Source organism: Petaurus breviceps, unplaced genomic scaffold, assembly GCF_028583685.1.
Source record: "Petaurus breviceps papuanus isolate PSGF00001 unplaced genomic scaffold, PetGlider_PUasm1.0 103, whole genome shotgun sequence".
In the NCBI taxonomy this organism is placed as follows: Eukaryota; Metazoa; Chordata; class Mammalia; order Diprotodontia; family Petauridae; genus Petaurus; species Petaurus breviceps.
This window is the reverse complement of record NW_027185588.1, coordinates 3,343,023-3,355,425: the sequence shown is the minus strand read 5'-3', so window position 1 is coordinate 3,355,425 and position 12,403 is coordinate 3,343,023. Positions and strand designations below refer to the sequence as shown.

Genomic DNA, 12,403 nt, shown 5'->3' with positions numbered 1-12,403 from the left:
AGGGTGGAACCTGAGACTTGGGCTTAGTTGGTGGGGGGCTTCCAAAGTGCTGGGTTTGGGGTAAGCCTAAAGACTTTTTGCTTGGTCAACTTCCCTAAGCTAACTCTGGAGTTCTGAGATTCTTTTGTCCCCTCTTTTCCTCTCTTGTTCAGGGCTTCCACCAACCTTTCCCCTTCAGAACCTTCTCCTCTCCTCTCCTCTCCTTTCCTTTCCTTTCCTTTTCACCATCCCGTAGGATCCTCCCCTAATACTCATTATCCTTGCCCCAATACATGCACAGACACACAGACAGACACAGACACACAGACACTGTTCTAGGTATAGAGCTATCTCAACATTCCTGAGCTATTTCAGCTACCGAGGTAGCTGGAGGGAAAAAGTGGATGGCGTCCTTAGGGACATAGTGACTCTCCAGGGCTTTGTCTAGGGAAGTGATTGGGTAGCGTGCTCCTGTCCTCGGGGCTCTCCAGAACCCCTTATCCCTCCATTTCTGCCCATCTGCGTCAAGGTCCTGCAGCCTCAGAGAACCAAGATCTCATGCGCTCTGACACAATCACGACCAATTTCACCTTGAGGCATGGGGTCATCACTGTCTAGCCCTTTGATGTTTGTACCTAAGACCTCAGGCAGCATGCAGCACAGTCTGATGCACATGGGGGCACAAATGTAGGAACACAGGAGAAGCCAAGCTCCCTAGAGCCTCTGCTGTTCTACACAAGGAAGGCTCACTGGGGTCTCTTGGTCTTTCTTTCCTGATAACTCTTTAGTGTGAAAGCCAGGATAGAAATGCTGGTCTAGAAGCATGGGACAGTTCTGCTTTTAGACAAGGCATTCCAAAGTCTTAATGTAGCTTTAAGACTTGTGGGACACCCTGTCTACTGGCTACAGTGCAGCCTCTGGGGATGGGTTGGGGGCAGGGCTGGGAAGAGAAACTGGTACCCTTGTGAAGGCTATTGGCAACAGCTACTACATTCCTGCTCCCCAGATCAATTGTCCAAGACTTCCTGATTATAACAACAACTCAGCGTCCCTCCCTCTTGCCCTGGACAGCCAGGCTATGGAGGCCCTAGGGTTGGGCAGGCAGGAAGGGAGGGTGGGCTGGCACTGTCCCCTTTGCCCCCCTCCCATCCCGCCCAGTACCAGGCTCCCTGCTCCCTTGTCTCCCCACCTCTCCCACCTCAGGACCCCAGAGAAAAGCAGGAAGGCTCTCTACCCCGTATTTACACTGGCGGGATTTGACTCCATACTGGAAACGACACTGCTCATCTGCATCATAGGCCTGGCCCGGTGCCACTGTGGGGTACACGAAGTCCTGCCTGGGGGGGGCATTGTTCAGGCACAGGCCCAGGCCAGAGCTGGGAGAGGCCAGAGGGCAAAGGTCATTGGGAGTGGATGAAGAGGGACACCTAAAGTCTAGGGGCTGGGCAGATGGGGAGGCAAGATCTGGGGAATCTAGGTCTCTGGAGAAAACCCCCTGCAATGGGGACGCATGGGAGGCTCTCAGGTTTTGGAGATGTCAGAGATCGTCTAGACTGTCTTTCACTCCAGGACTGGAGACCAAGGCTGTCTAATCACACAACGGGATAACCCAGGACCCACACAATTTCCCTCTACATATTATCAAACGAGATATTTGTGAACTGCTTAGCACAGTGCCTGGCACGTAGGAAGTGTCTGAGACATGCTTGTACTCTTCCTCCCTCCCTGCCCCCCATATATCCAAGCCCAGGGAGTGTCCCTGGAGCAGTTCAAAGGACTGAGAATTGGGGAGCCCAGGGTAGGGGAGGTGAGGGGCTCATATCTCATCTCACTCACTCCAGAAAGCTGGTGATGTAATCACGGCTGCAGGATGACCAGACGAAAGGATTCGTTTTCATGGTGACGTGGGCGGCCATGAGCTTGGCTGTATCCTGGCCCTGGGAACCACACGTGTTTCCAACGCCATCATGGTTCATGCCAAACCTGGGGGGTGAGGGTACTGCTCGACTCTGCCTTTGCCCCTACCTTGAGAAGGGGAAACCAAGGCATGGGAGAAGAGATGAAGGGGAAAGAGAGTGAAGGGAGAGAGGAGGGAAGGAAAGGGAAGGAGAGAGAAAAAGAGAAAAAGGAAGGAGAGAAGAAGGGAGGAAAGGGAAGGAGAGAGGAGGGGAAGAAACAGGAGCTTGGGAGTAGTTCTGAGAGGGTAATAGTTGGATAGTGGGATAAGCAATGATGTGGACAAATATAAGAATAGGACTTCACTTTAAGACTACAGAATTCAGTTTTGCTCTTCAGACTTGTGTGGATCATTCTCACACAGGTCCTGGAGGTAGACAGAAAAAAAAAATGCCAACATCGCATCAGAACCTGTGGACTTCAATGAATGCTTGTTTTTCTCATGAGCATGTATTTGTTCCTATGAGAACATGCCAATGAAATGAATTTATTAATAGGGAATTTCTTTGTAGTGAAAGTATTCCTGTGTGTCCAGTCCGTATCATCATTGTTCCTGTCTCAGAGGAAAGGAGAGGAAGGGAAGGGAATGAAAAGGAATCAGGAGGAGATGGAGAAGGTTCTGAAAGGGGAAAGTTGGTGGAAGCCCTGGGTAAGAGAACAAAAGGTTACTCAAGGTTTTGAGATGAGGGGAAAGAGCTCTTCCCCTTTTCTCAGCCTCTGAGGCATCATTTGTCCATCCTCCCCCCTATTGTCCCTCCAGATTCCCTCCCCTCTGCCTCTCAGTAGCAGCCCTCTGACCTCCCCCACCCCAAGTGGTCTCACGTGTGGCCGATCTCATGAGCAATGGTGAAGGCCGTGGCCAGGCCGATGTCCTCATTGATGCTACAGCTTCGCTCCCGCTCGCACATCCCACCCACAGGAGCCAGACCTAAGGAGGTGGGCTAAGCTGCAGTCCTGAGGCTGGTTAAAGGGCATTTCACACACTGCAGGACTTTCTTGACCAGTCAGCCTTTGACTCCAACCCTCAACAAGGCCCAGGAAACAATTCTCCCTTATTCCTCCAATCCATGACAGACTCCTGTCCCATTCCTCCCTACTAGGACACACCCCTGCCCCCTCCTTTAAGCCTGGCACTTTTCCCTCCTCTAGCTTGGCATACTCTTCTGTACAATTGTCTGGACCACAACTGGAAATATAGGAATCACTGGCTCTTGGCCAGGGATGGAATATCCTTAATGACAACTGGTTTTTAAGAATTCATTTGCCTGAAATCTTACAAATCTGGTCAAAGTCTTAAACTGAAAACCTCAGGGGAGGGAGAAAGCTGCTGAGGCTTTTCTTCCATGTCTCCTATAAGGAACAGGCACAATATAAAAAGGACATCAATAGAAAGCATCAGTGATTCACCAGAGACAGTATTCAGGAGAGCCAGCAATAAAACCCATGGTCTCAACTTTTTAAACAAATGCATCAGGGATGGGAAATCGGCAAGGTAAGCCGGAGAACCTCATGCAAGGAAGCAAATCTGACCTCATTGAAACTTGGTGGGTTGGGACTCCTGACTGGAGTACAGCTATAAAAAGGTATACAAGGTATTTTTTATTCAAGAGGAATAGGACAGAAAAAAGAGGTGGCATAATCATTTTGTATACTAGACCATCTAATCAGGTCATCCAATCAGAGGAAAAGCAAGGTAGAGAGCCTATGGCTGAAGATCAATAGGGAGAGAGAATCATAATGATCTGGGAATATACTAGAGACCACTGGGGCAGAAGGAGAAAACTGATGAGCTCAGGAAACAGATCATAAACTTGGTGCAGACAGTTGATACAAAAATGATGGATGGGGATTTGAACTATCTAGACATGGGCTTGAGTTTTCTTAATGTTCAAAGCAGAGCAGTTCTGTTCTTGAGGTGACTTCTGGAATTGATTCAAACAATGGGGAGGCTAGAGGACTGATGGGAACCTTGGAAGGAAATTACTGCTCCTTTAAAAAATTTATGATAGAGAAGGAGAGGAAAGCCTGCTTAGTGCATTTGAAAAACTATAAATTGTCCTCTTTCCAAACCAGGACTCATCTCTTCCTCATCCAGCTCCTCTCCTCCCCCTCATGGGATTTCCCAGCTTGACTCCAGGCCCCAACATTACCTAAAGTGCCACAGGGCTTATTCTTGTAGATGCAGATGTCATAGCTAGAAAGGAGAAAGTTGGGCAGGTGAGGGCAGAAATAGTTCCCCCCACCCCCAACTCAGTTTCCCATCTATTCATCCTAGCCACTCCCTAGTCCCTGACTCTGTTCCCTTGACCTCAGCACTCACCGAGTGATTAGCACAGCCGTGTCATGGTTGGCCACACCATTTTCTGGGAGAGCATTTCCGTGACCACTCCGGTTCACGATTGACTTCTGCCACTTGCAAAAGCTGTCCAGTGACTTCCCTGCATGGTGGGTGATCTCCAGTGTGGGCTGGAGGTAGAGGGAAGGAAGGGGGGTGGGCCAGGTTCCAGAGAAGGCTCAGAGAGAAAGCCTGGGAGGAACTCACTATCTAACAGTTAGGAGACATCATCACATAGGGAAAGGATATAAGATGCTGACCAAGAAAGGTAATGTTTCTCATGTCTGTGAGCTTTAAGGTTTATAAGATGCTTCCCCTATAACACACTTAATACCTGTGTAATCTTGATTAACCTGGGTGAGCCTTGATTTTCTCCCATGTCAAATGAAGGGTTTGGGCTAGATACCTGCTAAGCTCTAAATTTATGATTCTATGACAAGAATTAGAGTTGGCGTCTCAACCAAGAAAATCCTTGGCTCCTGGGGCCTCCATCATTCATGGGTTCAGTGAGGTATCCTCTTCATCAGCCACGAGGTCCACCTCTGACGCATACTGACAGTGGGATCCTGGGCAACATCTAGGCAAATCTCTATGAGTTATAGAGAAAGTGCCGACCTCCACTGGTGGAATGAATTTCCTCACCTGGGAGTTTCCTATATCAATGAAACTGCAAGTCCAGACCCCTTCTAAACCTCCTGTTTTATGGCTAAGGAAACTGAGGTTCAGTGAGAAGTGGCTTGCCTCCAGGCCACATAATTAGTAAAGGGCCAGAGTTCTGGCTCCACATCCAGCACTATCCCATGATGCCTTCCAGTGCCAGTAGAAGTGGGCAGGATGCCACCTGCTGCCCCTCACCTGGTCTTCAGTGAGCAGGATGAGCCGGGTCACCATGATGTTAACAATATTCCCCAGACTGGAGTCCTGGAAAAGTTTGGCAACCTGACCTCCAGGAAACAAGGAAAGTCCAGTCTTACAAGGAGCCCAGCCAGGGTGGCTGGAGCCCACCTCAAAGTCCCACATCTGACTCTCTTTGGCTGCCTGACATTCATCCCTCACCTTTCTGCCTCAGTTCCTCTAGGCTGAGATGTGTCTTCTCCCCATGAGAAGGAGTGAGGTGACTGGGAAGGGAGGGAAAATGTCTGTCCTGGGAGTCGGCTGAGAATGAAGTCCAGGGCCGTTAATTGACTTGGAGGTTGCCCTTCTAGTAGGGTTGGGTCCTGGCAGTCTCTATCTCTGCCCTGCTCCCTTCACCATATTTCTCTTTCTTTCTTTCTTTCTTTCTTTCTTTCTTTCTTTCTTTCTTTCTTTCTTTCTTTCTTTCTTTCTTTCTTTCTTTCTTTCTTTCTTTCTTTCTTTCTTTCTTTCTTTCTTTCTTTCTTTTTCTCTCTCTCTCTCTCTCTCTCTTTCTCTCTCTCTCTCTCTCGCATTTTTTTTGGCGGGGGCAAGGCAGAGCAATTGGGGTTAAGTGACTTGCCCAAGGTCACAAGGCTAGTAAGTGTTAAGTGTCTGAGGCCCGATTTGAACTCAGGTCCTCCTGACTCCAGGAACGGTGCTCTATTCACTGTGCCACCTAGTCGGCCCCATATTTCCTTTTCTATATGTCTCTAGTTTCCTATTCCTCCTTCAGTTTCTGTCCTTCTGAGGCTCATCTCATCTTGGTTTTCCTGTTTTGTGTGGACTTCCTTTCTTTTGGGTTATGTGTAGAGGGGCAGGGGAAGAATGTGCCCTATTCCTGGTCCCACCATTTCACTGTGGTCTCCACCCTCCACCCCCAATTCCTTCCTCCAGCCCTGACTCTCTCTCCTGGCCCCACCTGGGGGTGGTGACACTTACAATGTTCATGACAGCCAGCACATACTGCTCAATGTCTCGGCGCCCGTGGTAGCCAACCATCATCTTGTCTGCCACCACTAGAGTTTCAACGTAACGCTCTCTGCTGACTGAGCGCTTCAGGGCCAGCTGTCCCCGCTCAGTCTCGTTGACCCGAGGTCTGGCAGGTGGTGGCTTCAAGGTACGCAGCCACCAAGGCCGACCCTTCCATGGCTTTTCATCTGTGGAGACCCCAGGGGAGGGGCAGCTATGCTGGACCATGGTTCCTATGGCCTTCTCCAGCTCCTTGTCTTCTCCATCCCTCCCCACCATCATCCCCTGCTGCCTTCTCCCCAGTCATCTCACTGCCCTCTGCCCTCCTGATGTTTGTCTTTCTGTTCTAGTTTCCCCAGCAGGGCCTGGGACAGAGCAATGTTTGTTATGAGTCATTTTTCTCCCTAGCACCCATTAGAGTGCTTGGGGGCAGGGGAATGCCCAGGAGGGATGGGGTCTACAGGGTGGAGTTGCTATAGAGGGATAGAAGGGGCAGTTCTAGATACCTAGCACTCCGCAGGCAGCATCCAGATGGGGGTACTGCAGAGAAGAGCGTTTATACACCACATGGGGGCTGCTTTCCTCGATTCCCCGGCCCCCGGGGCCTCCGCCACTGAGGGGTTCAATGAGGTATTCTTCTTCATCAGCCACAATTAAGCCATGCTGAGGAAAGGGTCTATTAGCAACATAGGACTTTCCCCAGATCCGGGCACTCTCAGTGCCCTGTCCCTCTCCATGGACCTCTCACCCAGACTCTGGGTTCCCGTCTCAGTCCCCAAGACCCCCATGGACTTGGCTCACTCTGTGTGTGCCACCCCAGCATTAGGGACCCCCTTATCTGCTTACCAGCCCATTGCAGTTACTGATAGCCACTCTGGAGCTGAGTGGTTGACCCTGGAGGTGGCCAGCATAGAGGCAGTTGGGCCGGGCTGGGCGCTGCCAGGCAGGGCCGTCCCTCGTCCAGTATTCCACAGAGAAGTGCTCGGCCAGCAGGCGCCGGGTGTGGGTCAGGTTGAGCAGGAAATGGGTGCTGGGGGCAGCCACCTTGTAGAAGAGCCTGGGCTCTGGCGGTGGAGTCCTCGACCCTCCTCGGCGGTGGCGCCTCCTCCCAGCTGGAGCTGGGGGTGCAAAGGCCGACAGCATTCCATTGGGGTCCACTCGCGTAGGGAAGGCAATTTCATAGCTCTTGAGGCTGGACAGGAATTCCTCTGGAGGTAGAGGAGGGGGGATTCATGGGATCATAGATTTGTAGTTGGAATAAACCTTAGGCACTGAGGCAGCTAGGTGATGTCGCAGAGTGTTGGTCTTGGAGTCAGGGAAACCTGAGTTCAAATCCTGCCTCAGACATTTACTACCTGTGTCACCCTCTTATTCAACCTCTTAACCTCATCTGTTAAATGGAGATAATAGCACCTGTCTCTCAGGGTTCTTGAGAGGATCAAATATGCTAATGCTTGTGAGGTGTTCTTCAAACCTGACTAACTAAGTGGGAGCTATTATTAAGGATCCCCGAGTCTAACCCTTGTTGTACACATGAGGAAACTGAGGAACAGGGAGGTTAAGTGGCTTGCTTGTGGTCTCAAAGTGAGTAAAGATCAGAAGCAGGATTGGAACCCACGTCTTTTGACTCTGAGCCAAGCACTGGATCTCCTCAGGGTAGCTGGCATCTCAATCCTGACCTTCTCTAATGGCCCATCTCTGATTTTGACTCAGCCTTTATGATTCATGGGGTGTTCTCTCCCTGTGAAACCTAGTCTCTGGAATACCATGCTCCTAGGACCCTGCCCTCAACTCAGATGACAGCCCCTCAACATTTACTGTCCCTTCCTTAGGCAGATTCAGGTGTTTCTGGACAGTAGGACCCATCATCCCGTCTGTTCTTGACCCCTTTTAATCCTTGCTTTTCCAGTTTTAGCTCATGCTGATCCTAATCACCTAACCTCACCTACCTTGAGACTGGAAGGCATGGGCACCAGAATGTGTGTGGTCCAGGGTGAGGGTGAGGACAAAGGCCCAGCAGAGGAGTCTGTAGGTGGAGGTGATTGCAGCCATTGCCAAGGGATGGGGGAGCGGTATGCTGACCCCAACAGGCCCGTGCCCACATGTCTCTCCTCAACCCCTGCCTGGCTATGGCCACCTCTCTGCTTCCCCAAGGCTCATGGCCCTGACCACCTCCAACTGGCCTCGAGGACCCACCAGAACATGGTTCCTGTGAACAGACAGAGAGAGAAGCAGGGTGAGTGAAGGAGGCTGGGACAGGGCACTCAGTCCCTGTTCCCAGGGTATTGGACTAAATTTTAGAGTGCCCAATGGAAACTTGGTTCCAAGAGATGCTAATGTTTAACATCCATCCATCCATTTCATTCAATTTGTTCATTCAACAAACATTTAGTCAACAGCTAAAGTGTGTCATGTGCTATGCTCTGCACTGGAGAGACACAAAGACCCTGTTCTCTTGGATGAAACTCAATTCAACAAGCATTTCCTAGGTGCCTACTATGCGCCATTGTGTTAGGAGCTACAAAGAGACACAAAGACTGAAGAAGAGGAAGAAGCCAGTGTGGGAGAGAAAGGAAGATGGTAGGGTGGGTAGAATGCTGGACTTGAAGTCGAAAGGCCTGGGTTCAAATCTCCCCTCTGATGCTTCCAACCTGTGTGATCTTGGACATATCACTGACATCTCAGAGCCTCAGATTCCTCATCTGTAAAATGGGGGTAAAAATGTACAAAGACAAAAATGAAAGCTACCCTTTGCTCAAGAAGCTTATGTTCCACTGGGAGTGATCCAGTTTCTGTGAAGAGAAGTACAAACAGAAAAGGGAGTGCCCCAACTTCCCTTGTTTCTATTTGATATTTGTTCCTTCCTCTGCTCAGCTCTGGGCACTCTCTCTGGCTGTCCCCCGTGCCTGGAACGCTCTCCCTCCTCCGCTCCCAATGCTGACCTCCCTGGCTTCCTTTAAGTGCCGAGGAAAATCCCACCTTCTACAGGAAGCCTGCCCAACCTGTCTTCATCCCAGGGCCTTCCCTCTGCTCGTTATCTTTAAACAATTTCTGTCTATAGCTTGCTTTGTGTATATTTGTTTGTATGCTGCTTCCTCCATTAGATTGTAAGCTCCTCGAGGGCAGGGACTGTCTTTTGCCTCTTTCTGTATCCTTAGAACTTAGCCTATATGCCTGGCAAATAGTAGGTGCTGAATAAATGTTTACTGATTGAGGAATATCTTTTGAGGGGTCTCAGAGAGGGGTCACGCTCTTGTACAAAGTCTCCCGTGTCATCTGACTTTAGGTACAATGCTGCCCTGCACCAAGGCTCAGTGTGATAACACATTGGGCCCTGAGTCTGGAGGGGGCACATTCACATGTGTGCACATGCCATGCATGTATGAATAGGTATGTGATCATGTGTGCTCTGGGAGGTAAGTCACTTCTGTAGCATTACATTTAGTGACCTTGGACTCAGATCTTAGCTTTATTACTTACTGAATGTGTGAGTCTCTGGACAGGTCATTTCCTTTCTTTGGGACTCAGTTTCCTTATCTGTAAAATGGAAGCTTCAGATCCCTTCTGCTTCTAGATCCTATGACCTGGTCATAGGTAAGTCATTCCAGCCTCTCCCTGAATAATAATAATAGCTAATGTTTATATAGTGTTACTTTGTGCCAGACACTGTGTTAATTAATTTACAATTATTGTCTCATTTGATCTTCACAACAGTCTTGAGAGGTAAGTGCTGTTATTATCCTCATTTTACAGATGGGGACACTGAGGCAAACAATGACTAGGTGCCTTGCCCAGGGTCACACAGCTAGTAAATGTCTGAAGCTGGATTTGAACTCAGGTCTTTCTGATGCCAAGCCCAGTGCTCTATCCATCGCACCACCTAGCTGCCCCTACTTCCAGTGTCACTGAATCATTGGGGAGCTGGCACAGTGAGTAGAGAAGACTCATCTTCAGGAGTTGAAATCCAGCCTTGGACACTCACTAGCTGTGTGACCCTAAACGGGTCACTTAACTTTGCCTCAGTTTTCTCATCTGTCAAATGGGCTGGAGAAGGAAATGGCAAACTACTCTGGTATCTTTGCCAAGAAAATCCCAAATGGGCTCACAGAGAGCCAGACACGACTGAAAATGACTGAACAACAGCTCCAGAGGCAGCCCATTCTGGCATTGCTTGTTCAGAAGTCCGTCCACAATGCAGGGCCGTAGTCTGTCTCCCTGTAATTTCCCTCTATTGTTTTGCCCTCTGGGGCCTACAAAGAACAAGTCTGTTCATAGAAACACAGCATTCCAGACCCAAGAGAGATCTCAGTGTTCAGCAAGCCCAGACTCAAAGGGAAACATCTCCTTCCATAATATTCTTGATCCAAAGTTATCCAGCCTTGACTTGAAGATTTCTAGCAATGGGGAACTCACTACTTGGTCAATGCCCACCCAACTGGGCAACCTCTGCCTGCTGTTGGCTGTGGTTTCTAGGGTTTTTCTTTAGTCTTTCTAATGAGACTGTTAGTGACCGATATTGGATCTTTGTGAATTCTTCCGAGTCAGCATTGTGCTGGGCATTGGGGATACAAAAATAAAATTGTGACACTCTCTGCCCCCAAAGATCTTGTGTTCAGCTGGGGTGGGAGAGGATATGATATATTCACAAATTAGTCAATTGTGATATGTACAAAATTAATACATAGTGACTTCAGAAGAGAATCAGGAAATGGGAGAATCAGGAAAGGTTTCTCCTGAAGGGAGCTAGGGCTTCTAAGAGTCAGAAGTGAGGAGGGAGATGGGAATGTCAGGGAATGAGGGAGATGGGACGTCATGAGCTAGAATCACAAGTAATGTAAACAAGTGTGGCTAGAACAGGGGACGGAGGGCAAGCAACCTGAAAGCTAGGCTGGCAGTTGTGTGGAGGATGGGTTAGAGAGGGGCTTGGCTAGAGGCAGGGGAGACCAGTTAGGAGGTTATGGAAATAGTCCAGGTGAGAAGTGATAATACCATGAACCAGAGCAGGAATAGGTGTGAGAAAAGAAAAGGGAATAGGTAGGGTAGAGGGGTGTGCTGGAGCCAGCTCAAACTGGCTATCAAGAGAGCTGATTATTAAGTTTTCAGTGTGGATATTTTTACCTTGGAAATTGGTAAATGTGATAAATCAGGGCTTTATTTATTGTTTTGCTGATTGTCCAGGCTTAAGAAAGCAATGGAAAAATATTAATCATACAAATTGAATTTAAAAGTGTATCATGTGCATCCCCCCCCCCCCAAGCTGATTGTTAAACATTTACCAGTGTACTCCCAGGATATGAGATATTTTGAAGATGTGCTACCAATGAGCTCTGGCAAGTGCCAGAGTGAGTGAGGGTGAGAGAGTGAAAGCCAAAAGTCAAAGATGGCCCTGGGTGACTTGGGAGGTGGCAGTCTGTTCAACAGAAGAAGGAAAGTCAGGATGGAGGAGTGGGGTTTGGGGAAAGAGAATGAATTTGATTTTGGTGACGTTGAATTTAGAATATCTCAAGTGTGTCCAAGCAGAGATTTCCAGCAGGTAATTGGAGATTTCTGGGACTGCAGTTCAAGGGAGAGGTGAGGGCTGGACATAGAGATTTGGGAGCCGATGAGACTCCAAAATAGAGGGAAAATAGAAGAGGGGCCAGGCTAGAGCCTTGGGGTAGACCCAGGCACAGGAGGAATGATATGGATGATGATTCAACACAGGAGACTGGGAAAGGGTGGTCAGATAGGAAGGAGACCAATGACAGATCGGCTTCGTAAAAAGCCAAGCGGGAAAACAGTCCGGACAGTCAAATAGTGCAGAAAGTCTGGGGAGGGTGAGAACTGGAAAGAGACTTTGAGATTTAACGATAAAGAGAGTTTTTATGATCTTGGTGGGGGGCAGTTTTAGTTGGTGGGCAAAGAAGCAAGTCAATCAGTCTGCTGACAAGCATTTATTAAGCACCTACTAGATGCCAGGCACCGTGCTAAGCTCTGGGGACACAGAGAAAGGCAAAAGACAATGCCTGCCCTAAGGGAGCTGACAGCATGCAGGTCACTGGCTACCCCCTAGAGAGAGGTGGATGAGAGAAGGGGGTCTCAGAGCAGGGGCACTAGCAGCGGTGGAGTAGAGGGCCTGGGACAGTCACAATCAGAGGAAGAGAGGAGCTCCTTATGGCCAAGGCTGCCCCTTCTGCCATTCACTGAATCCAGTCCAGCCTACCCTGCTCTCCATCTTTGATCGATCTCTCTCTCTCTCTCTCTCTCTCTCTCTCTCTCTCTCTCTCTCTC

The 12,403-nt window shown here is 49.2% G+C and overlaps 1 protein-coding gene across 7 annotated transcripts in view; it reads right to left on the bottom strand.

The window, feature by feature from the left end:
• The window catches only part of ADAMTS10 (ADAM metallopeptidase with thrombospondin type 1 motif 10), a 36,044-nt gene that overhangs the window by 18,819 nt on the left and 4,822 nt on the right, over positions 1–12,403 (bottom strand). For 6 of the 7 annotated variants that reach the window (XM_069095997.1, XM_069096396.1, XM_069096231.1 and 3 more), the window contains 10 exons: positions 8,083–8,342; positions 6,980–7,341; positions 6,640–6,796; positions 6,104–6,321; positions 5,126–5,209; positions 4,256–4,401; positions 4,086–4,129; positions 2,758–2,863; positions 1,816–1,962; positions 1,214–1,355 (listed from right to left, as the gene is read on the bottom strand). In XM_069095997.1, coding sequence (XP_068952098.1) covers positions 1,214–1,355; positions 1,816–1,962; positions 2,758–2,863; positions 4,086–4,129; positions 4,256–4,401; positions 5,126–5,209; positions 6,104–6,321; positions 6,640–6,796; positions 6,980–7,341; positions 8,083–8,185 — 1,509 coding nt within the window. In that variant the 5' untranslated portion in view covers positions 8,186–8,342. The remainder of the gene's footprint in view (positions 1–1,213; positions 1,356–1,815; positions 1,963–2,757; positions 2,864–4,085; positions 4,130–4,255; positions 4,402–5,125; positions 5,210–6,103; positions 6,322–6,639; positions 6,797–6,979; positions 7,342–8,082; positions 8,343–12,403) is intronic. The other variant, XM_069096317.1, reaches the window with a different exon arrangement.